At 41.0% G+C, this 21,829-nt stretch overlaps 1 protein-coding gene across 1 annotated transcript in view; it reads left to right on the forward strand.

Moving 5' to 3' along the window:
• Positions 1-18,913: 18,913 nt before the first annotated feature.
• The window catches only part of LOC122802244 (sialidase-3-like), a 30,663-nt gene continuing 27,747 nt past the window's right edge, over positions 18,914-21,829 (forward strand). Inside the window, exon 1 of the mRNA XM_044071900.1 lies at positions 18,914-19,054. Coding sequence (XP_043927835.1) covers positions 18,914-19,054 — 141 coding nt within the window. The remainder of the gene's footprint in view (positions 19,055-21,829) is intronic.

Below are 21,829 nucleotides of genomic sequence, written 5' to 3' on the forward strand. Positions count from 1 at the left end.
CATCATAGCTGGGGTCCTGTACATAACATGTTGTAGTCCCTCAAGAATTTCACTTTGTTGGAAAGTGACCCTCAAACCACTTTTCCTCTGTACTGCAGCATCCTGCACACTACTAGGGTGTGTTGCCTTGATGTTACTAATGAGCTAGTCTGCAGAGCACACCACCCAACAAATGAGTGATAGCTATCCCCTTTTTTATTGATGTACCATTTAGCATTATATATAGTTAGGCATTTAATTTGTACTTGTGTGTAGTCTGTTGTACTGAGGACATAGGTGAAGTTTGCTATGGCACAGAACTGTTGCATGATAGCTTTGCACTCCATCAGTGTTGTTGGGAAGTAAATATATTCATCCACATTGGTGAAAATTGCTTCCAGGAATTGTGAAAGGATGTGACTGACAGCTGTCTAGGACACTCCTTTGGTGTCACCTATATGTCGATGAAATGTCCCAGAGGTGAATTTACCTAGACTCAGGCACACTTTTGTTTCTTTTGGTATTCAGTTACCCCACAGACTACGAGCATACATGTGGGGGGTGCATGCAGCTTGCACCAGCTTTCATTCTAATCTGTATCTATTATTTCCTGATCAGAGAGATGAATTAACTGTAGCCTGACTTGGCACCCAGTTGGCTGCCTTCTGGTAAACATTTGGAGATCAACCTTTAGTATGGCTTGCAGTACCCCAGACTGCTGCAGGGCATTAAATGCTCATTAAATGTTTTAAGTAAAGTTTGCAGATTCTGCAGGATTTCCTAAAAATTTGTGGAATATAGTGTTGTTAAGATAAAGCACTTATGGCCTCTGTCGACTGCTTTCAGAAAGTTGTCAAAAGTACTTTGTTGCATTTATGTTGCATTGTGTGCTTTTTAATCTGGTGGGCACCCATGGAATCCAAAACTATCCTACACTGAATAGGTAACTATTTGCTGTTGTTTAGCATATGTTTATGGAATCATGTCTGCTGCTGATGTTGTGATGTTTTCCTTCGGCATGTTGTGCTTCCAACAATTTTCTTTTGGAATCTGGCCCATGTTGTTGGTTAAGTTATAAAACATATTTTTTGGAACAATTGGAGATTGCATTTTGTCTAAAGAGTGCATTTTTAATTGGAAAGCAGTATTTGTACACATAGGACAGGGTTTTCCTTTTGAACACAATATTAACTTTTACAGTTTAGCAATAAGTGTGATGGTTTATTTTTAGTACGCAGTTCTACTTTAATAGTTTCATAGGTGTTTACTGGATTATGACCACAATGGCCTTTTTAAGCCTAGCCATGCATCCTAAATCCCTGCCAAGTTCTGGTACATTTGATAAGTGTCAGTAGGAGCTTGGGAGATGTAACATTTACAAGCAGGGTCCTCGGAGGTGAACCATTTACATGATGCCTGTGTCCATTAGTAGCATAAGTGCCAAACCAGGGATGAATTTCCTGCTGTCTATCCAATTGTCCTAGCTACATTTGAGTTGGGTTAGGGAGGAACTCTGCTTCACATGAATGGGGAGCTTGTTCCAGAGAAGGGGTAGTCTCTGGGATACATACTTCTTTCTCCAGCAGGTCCTATTTATATTAAAGACAAAGTTTAAGTCTTTAGAATGAGTCATTCTGGTGCTGTTTGTTTTGCAGATATGCAGGAGGTCCATAAGAATGCGTTCTGACAATTCCTTGTATGCCAGGCATAGATCTCCCCTCAACAGCCTGTATGAGACAGAATACAGTGATGGGACCCTGAGGTGGTCTGCATAGAACATGCCACTTATGCCCTGTATTCTTTCAGTGAAGAACCTCTGTGGACATTCCAATTGTTGGATTTGCCTAGTTGGGTACATACCAAAGGGGCACTGTACTCAATGATAGGTCTGATAAATGCTGAATACAGTGAAACAATGACTTCCATGGACTTAGATGCCATACCTTTGCTTATACGTTGCAAAACATAGAATTATTTGCTCGCTACCCTAAGACATGTGATGGTCAAAGGCTAGATTACTCTCTGCTGACAACTGGGTCAACTCTTAGGAGTATGTCAATGTGATAGTTACGAAGCATGGATGCTTATAGTTACCCAGCATGGATGACTTCTCAAAGGTTAGTATTATGCACTTATTGGGTTTTAGTTTTAGTCTATGACTCTGACAGCAGTTGTTTGCATGTGTCATCCCTACCTGGAGAACATTTGTGTTGGTGGGTAATTCAATGACAGCTCCTAATTTGCAGTCATCAGCAAATTTAGTCAGATAGAGACCACTGACACTGGCCTTGACTTCAAAGAAATAAATGCCAAAAAGGAGCAGTCCCAGGACTGATCCCTGAGGGACTCTGCTTGTGAATAGCCTCTTTGTAGAGGTGAACTCCCCAATTCTAACTTCCTGGGTCCTGTCTGTGAGCTAGCTGGCTATCCACCAAGTGACATAAGGGTATGTACCTAACCTCTTCAGTTTTTCAACAATGCCTGAGTGGGGTATTGTGTCAAATGCCTTGAGCAGGTAGCTCTTGACCAGTAGGACGATGAGGTGCCTACATATCTTGTGGAATGTGATTTTTGGGGGGGGTCTTAGGTAAAGCTAAATCTCTTCCTTTATAGACAAAGGATATACAAACAGTTATCCATTAGGGTACAGTCACTTTAGTAATTGCTTTACCCTGTCAAGCTCTTGCGAGTGAATATTACCAAGAGATCAGGAGGCATCAGCTACAGCAGTTGATAAAGCAAAGTCCAGGGTGTGGCAAGAAAGTTTGGTGAAGCCATAGAGAATAGCTTCTGGATAGTCTCAGAAATGTTCTGGTAAACCTTTCTCTGAGTTTGGGGTGGGTGGGAGTGTTTGTTAAATGGGTAAGTGGGCTAGTCAATGTACAATTTTCTGTCATGACCCAGTTCAAGAGCAGTAGAAGACATGCTGTATCTCTTTTTCACTCTCACTGTAGACATGCACACACACAGCTATAATGTATATATAGGAGTCTATGTCATAAGATTGAACATTCAAAAGACTGAAAACTAAAATATCTAAAACTTAAAATATCGAAAGCATTTTTAATGCTGGGGGAAACCCCCCCATACCCCTTGATAATTATATATACCAACTCCAAGACTGCACTGTAGTAGAGAAGGGGCAAATTCAAATGTTCAAGATTTTGAGTTTTACATATTTTAGTTTTCAGTCTTTTGAATGTTTGATCTTATGACATAGAAGAGAGAGGGACAATACAGGCCTGAACAGTTTTGTGTTGCCAGATAAAAAGAAATCAGAATGCTGACAGGAAACTATGCAGACATAGACATGACATGCGGACTCCTTCCAGGTAGTGACTAGAAGTTAGTCATAAACACTAGAGCTCTGAAGCAGAAATGTGATGCTGAGGCAGTATGCCACTGAAGTTGTTCTCAGCAAATATGGAGAACTACTGACTTCCACTGGGAATGTTTTGGGAGGCTTAAAGAACACATTGAGACTAAACATTTGTTGAATGCAAAAGCCACAGTACTCTGTAGGTGTTGCATTTGAGTGTATTGGTCATAAACATTTGGTAATAACTGAAAAATAAGAATATGGATAGAAATGGCAGAAGTAGGTATCCTTAATGTAGTTGATAGGTTCATTTTCTGTGAGAGAGTGAAGAGATTTGCTCTCTGTTACAATCTGGGAGAAGACATGCTGATCTTCTATGGGGAGAGGAATCAGTTGAGGTTGTTTGGACACTTAATATTGATGCCCATTGGGAACTTCCTGCAGGAGGTCTGCCAGGCATGCTTATGAGCTATAAGGCAAACGCAAGATAAGATGGTGAGATTATAGCTTTCATATTGTGTCAGTTACCTTGGGATTCTTCCAGAAGGACTGAGTTTTGGTGCTGGGAATATGGAATTTTGCTTCGCACTGTCATCTCACTAATATCAATGCAGTACTCCAAGATCCATAGATGTAATGTCCATAAGTAGCGGTTTGTTGGGCATGTCACAGTATACAATACAAGTACCTGTCCCTTGTGTATTACCAGTGCTGGATACATTTATTGTATGATCTGTATGTTTATTATGTATATTTACAGTTTTGTTATTGTCAAAAGTCAACCAGCATCACTAACCAGAAGCACAAGATTTGCTGTCTTGATAAATAGCTCATGCAGTTATTACTTTTTATGTTATACTGCATGTGAGAACAGCTGATGCTCTGGTTCTGGGAATGTAAATAACAAAAGCAAGGGTTCAAATCCATTCAAGTGCACTTCTCTTTACTTGCCATCATGTGTTCCATTTTCCTAAACTGGAACATTGCTGTCATCAATATGGAAATTCTCTTAGGGAGTTTGGCAGTTTCTAAACAAAGTTATTAATGGATTTATCTAGCATTGTTTTATTAAGAAGTTGAGAGAAATGGTCCTATCATCTATCCATCATATTCAATCTACCTTGTGTGATGGACATCTCTTTATATAACAAAATTATAGATAACTTGTAAGCTGATGCCACAGATATTGCATACTTAATCACAGATGGAATAGGCCTTGAAAGACATTTAAGGAGACTTGTTATCTGGTCAGAAAAAGGGCAAATGAGTTTTTCTATTGGCATGCAAGTGCACACAGTGCAGATTTCACTTAGTCTTATTGTGATTAGAATTCAAATAAGATAATAAGAAAATTAACTTGGGAGTCATAATTGCACATATGGTCATTTTCAATGCTCATTGTGATTGAACTGTAGGAAAATGTCTTAGGATGATAAGAGGAACTAGAAGGTACAACTGAGTACAGGGAAATATCTATTATTTTACATTTTTATATGGATCTTTATTACATCATTTTGAGTATTATATTCTGCTATGGAGATCTGGTACAGGAAGGAAATTAAGGTGTTAAATTTGTGCAATACTGAGGTACTTGAATGGTGAAGGATATGTAGAATCAGCTGTATGACCGGGGACTTTAAAATGGTTATGCATATTTTGGAAAAGGGAATAGATAGAATGAGGTGTGAGTTGGGCACATCTTATTGGATGAGGAAATGCAAAAGGGATAATGTTGAAATAGTACATAGGAATACAGGAGCAACACTAGGTGAGTGATCAGTTGGACCATAAAATGCCTAGCTATATACACATATATTTAAGTAAACACATCCAGAAATTCTTACCACATTTTTTGAACACTTAATAGTTCTCCACTCCCAAACTGTGTCATACATGAACCCTAGTAGGAATTTGTGTGCCCCATTCCAAACATCAAGGGTTGCTTTAAAGGTACATAAAGTAGTACTTTGACTTGTAAGTGGTAAATTATTCTAAACACCTGCAATACACTGAGTTAGGGACCTCCAGGGAGACTTGTTTATTTGATGGTGTAAATTTAGGTCCCTGATGTGCAGATCTACTTCAAAACATCGATATTTCAGAATGTCGAGCTTCAAGTGGTCAGGACCATATGATCAATGTTCTGAAATGTTGAAAATACAACTGCACCTCCACACCCCCTGCTAATTATACATGCTAACTCTGAAATCACAGTACAGTGGGGAAAAGGGCAAAGTCCCCTAGGCCCACTGAATTGCAATCTCAGTACAAGCAGTCTGACATTTAGGAACATCAATCACCATACAAAGTCCAACATTCTGAAATGTCGATAAATTGAAGGGGACACTGTGTGTGCTTATAGATGCCCTGGTTTTGCCAAGAAACAGAAGTCCTATAGGTCTTTCATGGCATGAAAGGTAAGCCATAGGTCATCTCTGAGCAGCTGGCAGGATACTGCTTATAAGGAAAGTCAACTTGGGGTAGTTGAAGAATTTAAGACCTTTACTCTTTTTGACTATAAACCTTTGAGACCTTTTCACTTGAGTGATATGCTTGGATTTATACATCCCAAAGGTAGCATTGCATTTGATGATGGATCTGAAGATATCCCCTTGGAAATTTACTGGGCCCGATAGGAGGGTTTTCTGATTGTGGTAGAAATAATGCTCAAATGAGAGAGACAAAGTTGCCCACTTAAGCACCCACGTCTCATCTCTGTCTGAAGAAGAATGCCATGTATAACATATGAAGGGTGAGCAGCTTTTTTTGCCAAACACTAGTATGCTACACTTCTTTGCATTTAGCTTAAAGCCATTTTCAGTATGCCAGGTATGTCCGTATTTCAGCCTTTTGTTGGAGCTGTTTAGTATTAGCAGATGAGAGAATAACAATGCCCACTGTCATTGCGAACTTGGTCAACCACACTTCTGGCATATTAGTCTTGTGTCTGCAAAATAAATGCCAAACAGGAGAGGACTCAGGCATCCAGCACTGATCCTGGTTTACAACACTAGTTATAATTTTATGTTTCGAGAGGGTACCAGAAGTTTTGACTTTGGGATATGTAGCTTTAAGGGTAACTTGTTTGCTGGATTGCAAAGCTATCCAAGCCAGCAGATAGCTTGGAATGGAAGGACAAAATGGGAAGGAGGGACATGAATGAAAACTGAGGGTCAGTTTAGACTGAAAGAATGTTCCATAGGTTCATGGGTGTTTACTAGCTTAACGACTACAAGGGCCTTTTTACGCCTAGCCATGCATCCCAAATCTCTGACAAGTTCTGATACCCTTGATAAGTGTAGGCATGGGCCTGGGAGATGAACCATTTACAGGTTACCTGTTTGCATCAGAGGCACAAGTGCCAAACCAGGAATAAATTTCCAGTTTCCCATCCAGTTGACTAGAGTGGCAATTGATTCCACATCTTTATCATCCTGTGACTAAACCACAATGCCAAGTGATGCTTGACATTATGTTTGTAGGTTAAAGTGAATTAATTCTTGTGAGAGATGCCTGTCACAATAGGTACACTACATCAGGTGTTACATGTTTCTTTGATTAAAGAAGCAGTGATGCCTTCAAAGAAGAATAAGTTCAGAAAGGTCTTAGCATCTAGAAACAAGTCTTCTGTTATTCTTGTATAACTAAGTACAAATAAAATCCATATTTTTATATTCTCAATAAAATGAATGTATCATCTGTTGAAGTCTTAGCAAGCAACCATTCTGTCCCTTATTTTTATTCATATGTTCATTTTCTTACAGTGCCTGTGCTGATATACTGTAGTTCAAAATGACTGAACCAAATCAAGCACAAAAGAATCCTGGTGATCCACAGTCCAGTGAAAACAAACTCATCGAGGTAAACATCACATTTTTATTTGCCCTATTATAAAAACACACAAGCACACATGCACAAGTGCACCCCCCCACACACACAAAGTTATCCTTACAAAGATGCATTGCTGAAGTCTCCTAGGCAGATTTCATGAATAACAGCAAGGTATTCAACCTGATATCTCATCTTCCTTAGATAGTATGATGACTATTTTTTGTTTACTTATGTGACAGTTATCTATTCAATGCTTTTTCACATATATTTTTTTAGTTAACGCCTTCTTATTGTGTTCATAATGCAGTAGCATCCACTGCTACCATTGTTTTTTTATTTCGCTCACCTTCATCTGAAATACATTCTACACTGTCTTAGAAGTACTGCACCACTCTTAGCAGAATACTTTGTCTGTCATATAGGATGTTCCACAAACACACTGTCTTACTGGCATATGGATAGTAGTGCCCTACTCCTCTCTGACTGGCAGTCTCCCAGAGCTTCAGACTCCTCCCTCTGTATGTCTCTGGATATGAAGGACTAACCAGCTGTGAGAGCAGGACAGTCTTTCACAGCCACAGACAGTAGCTATCATTTTTTTCTTGTACCACTGGAAGAGAAGAATCCCTGAGAAGACTGTTTTTTCTGGCATATTTGTTCTCCAGAGCTCAGATAAGAAACCATTTGGCTTATTTTATTCCTCCATCTGCCTTTTATGCCAGTGCTTGTAATGGATAGATTTTGTGTGTGTGTTTGTGTGTGTGTGTGTGTGTGTGTGTGTGTGTGTGTGTGTGTGTGTGTGTGTGTGTGTGTGTGTGTGTGTGTGTGTGTGTGTGTACCTGGAGTTAAAGGATGCTTATCATCGTATTTCCTTTGCTCATTGTTTCTGGAGGTGTCTGAGATTTGTTGTTTCTGGGTTGCACTTTCATTTTTCTGTATCGCCCTTTGTGATATCCACTGCTGCTCTAGTGTTTACCAAATATCTTGCACTGCCAGACTATGGGAATCCACATTTTTTCTTTGCTTGGATAACTTATTGAACTGTGCAGAGTCTGTATCCTAGTCTTCAATATTGTTAGAGAAGGTTTTGACCTTAGTCTCTCTCCTAGGGTCCAAGTTGAGCCTCTGGAGGTCATGCTTGCCCCCCTCAAAAAGACTTGACTTTCTAGGGTGTCATATCAACTCCAGTGTAATAATGGCTTTTTTGCCCAAAGACAAGATCATTTCTTACCAAATGGTGTTCCTGGAATTTTCCAAGAGGAATGACACTTCAGCTTGCAAATTCCTGACAATTCTTAGACTGACGGTGTCCTTGATTCTCATTATATCGATGGTTCATCTTCACATGAAAAAAAGTTTGTGGCATGTTTGAAATCATTCGATGATTTTATCACCTTCATTCCCTGGAAACCCAGCTGCCAGTGCTCCTTTCATCAGACAAGAGTTACAGTGGTGAATAGAACAAGTTAAGTGTCATTTGAGGACTTCTGTTCTCTCTCTGATTCTAGTGCAGTCTGTTCAAACTGATTTTTCAGAATTTGGTGGGGAGCTGTGTCAATGGGGAATTAAGTGTAAGCCACTTCTAGGACACATGGAAGCGCATCCATATTAAGGAGATGTTGGTGCTGATTCTCATCTAGATAGGTTCTTCATCACCTATGGACTTCGGATGCTCTCAAGATGATTATGGGCAACAGCACAAAGCTATGGCATCTCAACAAACGGGGATACAAGGTGTTAACCTTCTGTGTCAGTTGGTAATTGTGGCCTGGGAGCTGGCTTCTCAGTATTCTCTGACTCTTCAGGATTCTTACATCCTGTCAGAGGATAACATAGTGGCAGACAGAATAAGCAGATCCTGGGCAGACCCACACAAGAGGAAGCTTAAGCCACTGGTGTTCCAGAATCTAGTCCAGATGTAGGGAAAGCCACAAGTAGATCTATTCATCTCCTTTCAAAACAGACATTTAGAGAAATTCTGTTACACACATCCTTGCAGCCATGCTTGAAAGACAGATGCATTCTCTTTCCTTGGATAGGAATGTTCCTGTTTGCATTTCTCCCCTTTCCTCAGAGTCAGAAGGTACTTCTCAAAATTTTGAGAGAAATACCAAAGATCATTGTGGTGACACCCTATTGGCTCAGGCAATCTTGGTTCTCCTTTTTAATAGTATTGGACAAGAACAATTACTACAAACTCCCTCACACTTTGGACCTTTTCCCACAGTCTCAGTGGTGACTAGTTCACCCCAATTTAGAGAAAATTCAATTAACAGCCTGGATGATTCAATTTTGACTTTCTTTAGGCACCTTTTTCATGAGGATGTGCAGCAGATGTTAAAGTAGGCCGGAATACCTACTATCTTATGCTCTGATGTCAATTTTCATTCCTTCCTCATCTCTTAGGTTTGGTTCCAATCATCGGATCCGACTCGGCAGCTTCCAATAGCTCATTAATCACTAAAAACCGTCAAGCTCCTCCCTTTCCCATAATACCCTATTTCCTAAAATATCTCAGATCTTGTTTGCTGCCTTTCTCCAATCCAACCTATGGTATCAGAGTTGTCAGATCCAATGATTCCAGTATCATTCTCATCAAATCCAAAGATACTAGTATCTTCAACTCAAGTAGCATCTATGAATTGACTGGTTCCAAGTGCCTAGAAGCTGGAAGACTCTTGCAGCCATAGTGTTAGCACTGGATCTGAGGTGTTGGACTTGACTCTGAAGTTGTTGGAGCTGTCTCTTCCCCTCAAAGCCTTGGTGTTGGATAGCTCAGCTATGACTCCCTCTGTGAGTGCTCTGTCTTTGGGAAGGAGGGAGCTAATTGCCACATAAGCATGCTGTTTCACAGCCATTGGTTTCTTTCTGTCTGAGGCATTCAGCATTCGAGGTAGTGGTGAGAGTATTCTCCATCCCTAGAACTTGAACTTCTCCACCTTCTTTATCTCAAGGCACCCTAGCCCATTCATCTCTGCTTCTTGAGCCTCAATCTTCCTTGCTCCAGGGATAACCAACCCAAGTTAGTTTCCAGGACACCGAACAGGGTATAATGATTTCTTCCAATACTTCTCTGGAACATCCCACTGAAGAGGTTCCCAGGAAGAAAAAGTGCAAGAGGAGGCACCTGGATTCTCCTCAAGAGTCTGTCATAGAAGATACTGAATTCAATGAAGGGAAAGGTTTCCCTATATCCCAACCCAATGATGTGTCATTTGGAGACATTCTGGAACTCCTAAAGAAAAGGGGTGGTTGGTTCCCAACAATCCTTCCCAAGAGGAGTTAGTATTTCTTGAGGCTTTTGGTGCTGGTCAGTCTACCTCCTGGGTGACTCTGCCTGCCAATGAGTTCATTGATTTGGTCTCTCAGAAGCATGGAATGAACCTGATACCATTGAAGCAATCCCCAAGAGACCAGACAGAATTCTGGCACCACCTAAGGACAAAACTTCCTGGAGCAAGGGAGTACTGGTTGATGCCAGGGTAGTAGCAGTAGCCACTAAGAAGGAACTATCAGAACAAAGTTCCACTGTACATCCCCCTAACAGGAAGTTTAGGGTGATAGACAAATTTGGGAGCATGTTTATGTTTCAGTGACCTTTGCACTCTGGTCACTGAATTATCTAGCACACTTCACAAGACTCCAGAGGGATTTGATAAACTAACTTTCCAAATCCTTCTCTGGGACCATATCCTCAGAAGTAGAGAGCACTGTTGCCTTGCATTTGTCTAACCTTCAGTCCATTTCCAATTCATCCATAAGGTTTATCTCTCACACAGCAGAAGGTGCCTTCTGGGTGGGAGGTTCAGGTATTTCCATTAGAAGGTATGCCTGGATGCACTTGTATGACTTTGCAGAACCCTTCAAAGTTTCCTACATCAATGCTTCCTTTGACGGAAGTTCCTCATTTGGACCCAAGGTGAAAGACACACTCTCTAGTTGTGAGCAGGAAGTTAAAACTCTGTCTACTGTGTGTGTGTGTGTGTGTGTTTGGACCCCTCAACAAACCTTTTCTAGGAATCAATGAAGAGGTCAAAAATGTGGTTCATGAAATCCCAGGGTTCCTTCCAATATCTATGTGGAGACAGTTCTGCCAGGGTAATGGGGGAAACTCTAATGGAAAATGCCATCCTTGTGGCAGACGAGTTTCACAAAATAACTTTTCCCTGCAACAGAGAGCCTGGCTAGAAATTACAAATGATTCATGAGTGCAGAGGATAATATCTAGAGGTTATATCATACCATTTTCTCATACACCCCTGTTGGTGTCAAATGAAATCCCCAGTGCTCTACCCAGTCAGAGAGAGACAGCAGCACTAGAAATAAATAAGCTGCTTAAAAAAAGAGTCATACAAGAGGGCTCCCCAGACCAGAAAGAGTCCATAACTTATTCAAGATTCTTTTTAGTGCCAAAGAAAACAATGGACTGGAGACTAGTTTTGGATTTCAGCAGCCTAAATCAATCAGTTCAATGCACAAAGATCCAGATGGTCTTGGTTCAGTCCATTCTACCTTTTCTGCACAAGGATGATTGGATGTGCTTGACAGATCATCAGGACATGTACTATCATGTCAAAATGAACAGACAGAGGATTTAGGAGATACCTACACTTCCGTCTGGGAGCCGGTCATTACCAGTTCAGAGCTTTGCCCATTGGTCTCACCAAAGCTCTAAAGGTGTTTACCAAGTGTATGACAGTAGTGGCAGCTCACTCAAGACTACAGGATTCCAGGTGTTTCCATATTTAGATGACTGGTTCATCATCTCTCCGAGCAGACATCAACTGATCCAAGCTCAATATTAAGAACTCCAGTTATGCTCCCATCTGGGCAGTTCAATCAACTACAACAAATCTTATCTGGAGCCAATGCAGACATTGGAATTCATCTGTGCCTTATTCAATATGATCAAACAAACAGCATCTCTCACCTTGTTAAAAGTTCAGACTATTCAGTTCCAGGTCAGAAAGATCATTCAAAACTGTTCTGTTTCAGCTCCTTTAATCCTTTGAGCTTTAGGATCCATGTCAGCAGCAGTCATCTTAATACTGTTGTTGAGGTACCATATGAGAATTCTTCAGTGGACATAGGCAACTCAGTGGTCCATTCTTCACCATCCCATCTCCACTCAGATAAAAATAACTCCTATGCTGGATACACTCCAGTCAAGTGCAAGAAGGACATAATGTTGTTCTTCCCCAGCCCAAGGCCATAGTGACCATGGATTCTTCTTAGAATAGGTGGGGGGAGCACTTCCTGGGAAGGGCAATCCAATGCACATGGTCCTTTGAAGAGGCCAGCATGTATATCAATGTCCTGGAAATGAAAGCTGTCCTCCTAGCATTGCAAGCCTTCCAAGACACTCTCCATAATGGGACCATTGTGATTCAAATGGACAACATGTCAGTAGTCTGATACATCAACAAACAAGGGTGAACCAAATCCTCCTGTATTGAGCAGCTTTGAGAGTGCGACCATGGGTAATCTCATCCAATCGATTTCTGATAGCAATGCACATTCCAGGCAAGTCCAATGTGACCGAAGACAAGTTATGCAGGTCTATTCTAATGAGTGGTCTCTCATCATGAAGGTGGCGGAGAAAATATTCTGTCGATGGTGTCAACCATTCTGTGACCTTTTTCCATCCCCTCTCAACAAGTGCAGCAAGTTTTTGCCTTCATCCCCCCACCGGGGTAGTCACCAAGAGATGCTCTATTTCACAATTGGCCCACTGTTCTCATTTATGCGTACCTCCCATTACCACTGATCCTCAAATATCTTCAGAAATCATCTCGATTTAAGAGCACAATAATCCTCATTGTTCTTTATTGGTCTCAACAAATTTGGTTTCTCTTCCTTTGGCCTTATCATACCCATCCTCCATGGTCTCTGGATTGAACTCCAGACAATCTGTCTAACCCGACAGACAAACACAGGCCTAAAGTTGACAACATGGTTTCTCCAGTTCCATTGATTGCTAGGCAGCGTAGGTTGTCCTTTCTGGTCCATCACATTCTTTTATCATCCTACAAAGCCTCCACTAGGGAAGTGTACAAAAGCAAATGGAAAAGATTCATAATTTGGGCTCAACAAAAACAATAAGATCCCTTTTCCACTCCTATAGCTAAAGATCTGGAATTTTTAGCCTTAAAGTTCAATGAAGGAATTAGCTCTCGTACTGTTAAAATACAGTCAGCTGCCATCTCTAATTTTAATGTAGGAATATATAATTCATCTCTAGCATCCTCTGAACTGTGCAGAACTTTTTTAACAGGAACCTTTCTCCTTAGACCTCCAGTTAAATATCTTATTTCCACTTTGTATTTAAATATAGTCTTGTAACTCAAACCAGTCTCCATTTGAACCCCAGCTAAAACAAAGCTAAAATTTCTAACCTGGACAATTATATTTTTAGTAGCTATTACCTCTGCCAGAAGAGTTTCAGAATTACAGGCCTTGTCTTTTAAATCCCCGTATTTGATTTTTCATAAAGATAGAGTATCCTTGAGAAGTAATTATTCCTTTCTTCCTAAGGTGGTGTCAGAATCCAATAGCAATCAAACTATCAATCTGCCAATCTTCTTTCCAAATGTTTTAAACAAAGGAAAGCATATGTTACATATATTGGATATTCACAAACAATTACATTTTTAGTTACATAGAACTAAAAAATGTAAAAAAACAGATCAACTATTTGTGTCCTTTTCAGATTTAAAACTGGGGAAATCATTCTCTAAAGTAACATTAGATAAATGCTTGACTGATTGTATTACCTTTGTTTATAATAAATTGAGCATGTCCTTACCCAAACTACCAAGAGCACATTCCACAAGATCCATTGCTACTTCTTCAGCTTTTTTGTCCAGATCTTCTCTAGAGGATATTTGTGCAGCTGCAACTTGGGCCAGTCCTCATACCTTTATTGCTTATTACAAATTGGATCTGGTCTCTAGGGGCAGAGCAGTATTTGGCTCAGTGTCGCTGAGGAATATCCTTCTTTAGAGTCCTCCTGGGATTTAGGTAGCTGAGGACTCTGTCCCAGGAGTTGTGGAGCAAATGAAAATTGACAACATCAGATAAAAAAGTTATGCACTCACCATAACATTCCATCTGTGTTGTTCATTTTCATTCTTCATCAACTACTCTCCTACCAACCCCCAACTTGTCATTTGGAAGGCTGACAGATGCTAAAGGAACCTTGTTCCTTTGTTTGAGTCCCAGATTTTGTTAGTTATCTTATTATTTTATTCCTTTTCAATACTCTACAGATGTAAAGGGCAACAAACAATATCTGAGGCATTTTATGAACTAGGGCATTATGAAAGAGGGAGGAGCTCAAGAGCTTTCAGAAGTGGCCAAGTTGAGGAAGAATGAAAATGGACAACACAGATTTAACGTTATTGTGAGTGCATAACTTCTTTTTTTATAAATCAGTGAGGTTTTCTAAGTAGTTTAATATCCCCCAGTCTAGTAATTCTTGTGTGAGCTACTTCAGCTAAGATGCATTTAGTGGCCATCTCTGTTTGTCTGCCTATGGATCCCCCTCTTTCTTCTTTTCTTTTCTCCTCTTTTTCTCTTTTGGTAAAACAGTTTATGAATGGAGTATTGCATATTAGACCCCCTTACATGCAAATTCCTCCCTTGTGGGATCTGAAATATATTTTAGAAAAATTGACTCTGCCACCTTTTGAACCAGCAGCTTATGCTGACCTTAACTTCTTAATGTCAAAAATTGTTTTTCTTATTGTTCTGACATCTGCAAGGAGAGATTCTGAGCTGCAAGATATCATGGTTAGGCACCCTTACCTTGTTTTCCACAACAATAGGGTTGCAATGTGCACTAATCCATCTTTTGTGCCAAAAGTGGTTTCAGAGTTCATTCTTAATCAGTGCATTAGTCATCCTGCATTTTTCCCAGAAACTAAGAATCAAAGAGAGAGGAATCTTCATACCTTGGATGTGCATCAGCAGACCACAATACTTTTTATTTCCTTCTGTGGGACAGAAAAAGGTCATCCTGTCTCTAAACAAACCATTGCATGTTGATTGGCCTCTGGTATTATTTTTTGTTACAAACCATGGCAAGCCAAATCCAGGCAAGGTAAAGGCACATTCCACTAGGGCTTTTTCCTCTTCTGTAGCATTTTGGAAAGGGTGAACTCTAGAAGTATTCTACAGGCATCAGTTTGGTCTTCAGTCCATACTTTTACAAATCACTATGCACTTAATGTTTTTTCAAGATCTAGAGCAGGCTTTGATAAGACTATTGTCCAGGGGCTCCTTGACCCTTATCCTTCCTCCACCCAGGTTAAGTAAGCTTTAGGAATCTACCCAGATGCCAGTAAGGCAGTGTGTTTGTTGAACACAGTACAGATGTGTAAGTTCCACTTACCTGCAACAGTAGATGTTCATAGAACACACTGCCTTACCAGCAGTTGTCTGCCACCATCCACCTTTACTTGGATGTATGTAGTTTGTTGTTGGTGGTTGCTGCTATTTTTTGTTTAGCAGCTTTTTGTTATGTGCGTGTGTTGTCTTTGTTTTGGAACAGTAAATGTTCACAAAATTTGCATTTTCAATCTGCTCTTCCTTTTGGACCCCAGAAAAACTGAGGGCTACTGTCTATGGCTGTGAAAGACTATCCTGCTCTTGCAGCTGATTGGTCCTTCGCATCCACAGACATGCAAGGGCAGAAGTCTGAAGATCTGAGACACTGCCATAGGGAGGATCATAAGGCACTACAACCCGAATGCCAGTTAGTCAGTGTGTTCTATAAATATCTTCTGTTATATCAGGTAAGTGGAACTTGCACAACTCTACTTTATACACATTTGGGATTATTTACATATCCAAACCAATTCATGATTCATAGTAGCATTAAAGGACCAGAGACCTGTGGTTGAAGACAAAGTTTTACTTTTATTGTCTAGTTGTGCATTATACTTAATTGCAAGCAAAATACATTCCGTACCTTTGCCATTTATGTAAAACTATATTTTATTCCGGAGCTTTTGTTTCCTACAGGCTTCCCCCCAAAAAAATGCTTACTGTTCAGTTAGACAGCCTAGTTATCAAAATATAAAGAATGAAGCAAACAGCAAACAAAAATGATGCAAATTAATTCATTGCTTTAACTTTGGAAAATGTTAATTATCTAGACAAAAATTCAGTACTTTGTAGTTTTAATATAATAAGACTGTTCAGATTAGCCTCATCAGTAGCTGAAAGAAGAATAAGTTGAAATCAGATAACATCTAGAAGGTTTTATATAACTAATTGGTCACACCATAATTATTTGCATTTCACCTCAAATATCAGAATGTATTGAAAAATGGAATTTTAAACTAAAGTTTCAGCAAATGAATGTACATTAATAAATATGCAGGAATCTGTGCTTCTCAGCTATATTTAATCAACTCTGATGTGCTATCAAGATAAATTATTGAATTTAATGATGATGCTGTTTATAAGAAGAGGCTCAATTGAGCATATTTTTCAAGATCAGAATATTAAAAAAATCTCCTGTTTAATTATTTTGTTGATAAATATTTGAAAGAATTACTTTGACAATAAAGTTGTGCTGTCATCTATAAAACTATTAGCAGTCTATATGAGCCTATGTTACCTTCACATTTAAAATATCAGACAAGAAGAATGACACTAAGAGGATTTATCCACCAGCATCTTTCTTCTTGTTTAATATGTTAAATATGCAGTTGACATAAGAAAGTGTGGACTGAAAACAGTTCTTTAAATGAGAGAGTCAATGTTTTTTTAAATATAAGTTTAGTCAGAGAAGTGTAGATGTAGGTTTTTCACATTTTCATTTTTACTTGTTTTAGATCCACTCTGAAGTAATGGAAGTTGTCTGTGTTAGACCTTTGGAATATGGGGCGGCTGGTTGTGGATTTTTTTTAAACATACATTTGAATTTTGGTATATACTTTAAGCAACAACAGAATATAAGCTGCACTTATAATAATATTTGCTAAATATATTGTATTTGGTCTTATAGAAATTACTGTATTATTTAAACATCTTGTTCTCATCGTGTTAATCCAATCTTGCGAAATGAAAATTGTAATTTTTTTATGTTAAGTATACTTCTAAAGTTTTAATAAAAAGATAATTTTAAAAATATCCTGCAGTGATGGTGCTCATTGCACTGAATATAAAACTCACTGGTAGGTAAGGATTGTTGGCTGCACTTCTGCTCCACATTAGAATACAGACTGATATAAAATAATCCATCTGATGTTGTAAATCTTTATTCATTCCTTACTGTTAGGACTTCGGTTCCATCCTCGGAACCGACACAGCCATTATCAAGCTCGCTCCAGCCAAAAACTCTCAGCTAAGACCCACCCACAATGCCCCTCTCATAGTCTCTTCAGATCTCATTTGCCACGTTCCTCATCAGATGTGCTAAGCCTTCTCTCCTGCTAAGTGTAGCTTATTTTGTGGTTTTCTAGTTCATAGTGTTTATTTTTCTAGTCTAAGTTTATTTCTCATCTCTACCTCTCTTATTTTCTGAATAACCCCTACCCACTAAGTTGGTAGTTCTTTCGTACCATCGTTAGTACTACTCCCTCTTCCCTACCTTAGTAGGTCCTCCTCTTACCTTTTGGCATTTCTTAGTACTGTTGTTGGTACTCTTTCCTAGCCTTCTGTACATAAAAAAAAACAGTTTTTCACTATCTCTTTATCTTCTTGTTTGGTAGTTTTAGTTTATTGTGTGGTAGTATTAGTGTGTTATAATAATGGATAAGACCAAGCTTGGGTTCAAGCAGTGTGATAAGTGTGGGTGTAAAATGCCCAACTCTGATGGCCCTGCCCGGTGTGTTTATTGTTTGGGCATTGACCACATTAATGTTTCTTGTGACATTTGTTCTAGCTTCAGCAACTGTACTTTGGCAGAATGCAAGAACAAATTTATTCTAAAGGGTATGTTGAAATCACCCTTTGCGAAGGATCTTTCTGGGACAGAGGTCTCACCACCTCCTAAGCATAAGGAGAAATGGAGTCCTTCAGTTCTGACATCCCCATCCTCCTTAGAACTGAGTTGACAATGGGCTTCTCCTACGCCTTTGATGCAGACAGCTTCGGCACCAGGGTCCCTGTCTTCTCCCTCGGTGCCACCCTTAATTCTGACTCAGACTCCAACCACTGTACCAGCTTCAGCATCATCCTCCTCGGTGCTGACCTTGCTTTTGACACAGGGTTCAACAACTGTACCTGCATCATCACCATCCCCGGCCACGGTGCTGATGTCTTACATGGCTCCACTAATACTTACACCATCAGTTCCGAAGGTCGAGCACCTTCCCAGAACCACAGAACCAGGTATTCTTCCTCTTATGACCCCTTTTTGGGACAACAATTTAGTCCATTTTTTGAGAGACCAGAATCTCCATTGGCAGCTTACTTCAAATCCACGAGGAGTCTTTTGGAACAAGATGTAGTGAGGGTTGTGGACCAGCTTTCGGCAGCTAGAGGATTACCCACCCAACTAGGTTTTCCCTCCATCTTGGAACGAAAGCTCACTGGCATGTTCACCTTTATATCCTCCTCTGGCCTCCAACCAGGTCTCGGAGACTTCAGTACCAATGGCCATCTCGGTGCATTCTGTTTCAGCTCCAACAACAGAGGCTTCCCTGCCAGCACTGATTACTCTTGGTGCAACGGCTCCTTTGGAACTGGTGCACTCTCGGAGCAGTGATTGGGCTGTCTGTACCATGGCACCTAGTTCAGAGAGTATTTTTTTCTGTGGTGCCGTCTATGACCATGGCTGTCCTAGCGGCTACTGGTCCTCTCGGAGCTCCTCACCTGGAGGTGGGCTCCTCAGGGCGGGTTGTGACCCTGGCTCCAAGGTCATCCTTCTCAGTTCCGGGTTCCCATCCCTCCTCAGGCAGGCCTACTTTCCAGGTAATGGAGAGGGTCCTTGCTTCAAAAGGATTGCAGTTGGCACCATTAGCATTGCACCAGAACCCCTCTCTAGCATGTAGCTGTCCCAACCTCCTACTCTGGGATCCTGAACATGGGAGCCGCAAGACCTTCCCTTGAAGGGAACCCTTTCTCCAGAGTCCTCCTCAGAAGATCCCACTGGGGAGCCACCCCGGAAGAAACTTTGCAAACGGAAGCATCTTGATTCCCCTGAGGAATCCATCACAGAGGACACAGATTGTGATGAGAGAGAAGGGTCCCCATGGTCTCTCCTGGAAGACGTCTCATTTGGAGACAATCTTGAGATCCTCAAGCAGAGGGGAGATTGGAAGCCCTCCAACCCTTCTTCAGAGAAATTGGTGTTCTTGCAGGCTTTCCCTGCTCAGCCATTTACTTCCTAGGTGACCCCACCTGCGAATGAGCTTATTGGACTTATTGTGCAGTGTGCCTGGTAGGCCCTGGACAACATTGAACCTGTCCCCTGGAGAACAACTCAACTGGTCCAAACAACTGGTAGTTGATTCCATGGTTGTGGTGGCCGCCACCAAGTGGGAACTGGCAGAAAATAGTTCTACTGTTCATCCCCCGAACAGAGAGTCTCGGGCTATGGACAGACTGAGGAAATGGGCCTACTTTTTAGTGACCTTTGCCATTTGGTCGCTGAATTACCTGGCACACTTCACTTGCCTCCAAAGAGACCTAATCTCAGAAATGTCTGCCTCTTTAGTGAGGGTAATACCTGAGGAGGTGCATGATACTGTTGTCTCTCAGCTAGCTACCCTGGAATCCAGCTCAAACTCCTCAATGCGCATGATCTCTTGCACTACTGAGGGGGCCACTTGAGCAACCACATCAGGCATTGTCATAAGACAGCATGCTTGGATGCATCTGTGTGACTTGGCGGACCCCTTTAAATCTTCCTTTGTCAATGCGCCTGTTGACAAATCTTCCCTTTTTGGTCCCAAAGTAAGAGACACACTATCACGTAGTGAGAAGGACAGAAAGACCTTGCCTGCTGTGAGCATACATTTTTCAACCCCCCCAGAGATCCTACCCCAGAAATTAGAGGGGGGGGTTGTGGTTCAAGAAGTCCCAAGGATCTTTTTGTTACACTCGTAATGAGCAATGCCCCCACTGCAGAGGGGACAACTCATCCGGAAGACGTCCTTTCACCGCTCCTGAACAGTGGCCCAATTGCTTTCCTCTGGAAGCAGTCGGGGGTCTTTTTACTCTGCACTTACAGTCCTGGCAACTCATAACAACGGATGCGTGGGTGCAGAGAATAATATCCAGAGGTTATCATATCCCATTCGACCTTACTCCCAGACCCATAAAACAAATCCCTGATGTTCCACCTAGTCAGAGGAAGGCTACAGCCTTAGAAATCAAATAGCTGCTAAGCAAGAGTCATCCAACCAGTCCCACCATACCAGAGAGGATCCGGGTTTTACTCAAGGTTTTTTCTAGTACCAAAAAAGACAGGGGTTTGGAGACCAATCCTGGATCTCAGCTTACTAAACAAATTCATAAAACCTCAAAAATTCCTGATTGTCATGGTACAGTCCATTTTTCCCTTTCTGGGGAAGGACAACTGGATGTGCTCTATAGACCTCCAGGATGTGTATTACCACATAAAGATGGACAAACGCTCCAGGAGATTTCTCCGGAGCCAATCACTATCAGTTCAGGGTACTGCCCTTTGGTCTCTCAACAGACCCCAGAGTGTTCACCAAATGTATGACAGTCATAGTAGCTCATCTCCGACTAGAAGGATTCCAGGTGTTTCCATATCTAGACAATTGGCTCCATACTGTCACAAACAGAAATCTTCTCATTCTCAGTCTCTCTTACACTCAAGGCCTTGCTCTTTGCCTAGGTATCATGATCAACATGGACAAATCACACGTCTCCAACAAGAGCACTGGAATTCATTGGAGTGATCTTCAACACAACGTCCTATCAAGCTTCCCATCCTCCTCGCAGGCTTTCAAAAATCAGAAGCCAGATTCAAGTCCTCCTTCCACAGACATTTGTACCAGCATGCCTTATACTACAACTATTGGGCTTTATGGCAGCAACCATTACGTTAGTACCACTGGTGAGGTTGCACATGAGACTATTACAGTAGCTCCTTTAATCACGATGGCCGATCTTGACCCATCCACTCAACCACATGATACACCTTATAAACCTTTGCAAGAAAGAAATACTATGGTGGATGAAGCCAGAAACAAATCATTGTTGTCGACCATTCTGCCTTCCCCAGCCCAGGGCCATGGTGCCACGGATGCTTCCCTGTTAAGGTGGGGAGGGCATTTCCAGGGAAAGACAGTCCAAGGCACCTGGTACACCATGGAGGCCAATTTGCACATAAATGTCCTGGAATTGAGGGCAGTTCTCTTAGCGTTGCAAGTGTTCCACACATCCCTTCCTTCCAGGAGCATTACAATTCAATCAGACAACATGTCAATCGTCTGGTACATCAACAAATAAGGCGGAACCAGGTCTTACCCCTGTGTCAGGAAGCCATGAGAATTTGGCACTGGGCCATGGCTTCCAATCGCTTTTGCATAGCAATGGACATTCCCGGGAGTTCCAATCTTATTGCGGACAATCTGAGCAGGTACATTTTGACGCCTCACAAGTTTTCCCCTCAATCCTATAATAGCGGATCAGATCTTCGATCTTCCATCGCTGGGGCAGGTCTTGCTGTGACATGTTTATTTCTCTCTTAAACAACAAATGCATAACCTATTT

Source organism: Protopterus annectens, chromosome 5.part0 (genome assembly GCF_019279795.1).
Source record: "Protopterus annectens isolate FY-2018-M chromosome 5.part0, PAN1.0, whole genome shotgun sequence".
Lineage (NCBI taxonomy): Eukaryota > Metazoa > Chordata > Ceratodontiformes > Protopteridae > Protopterus > Protopterus annectens.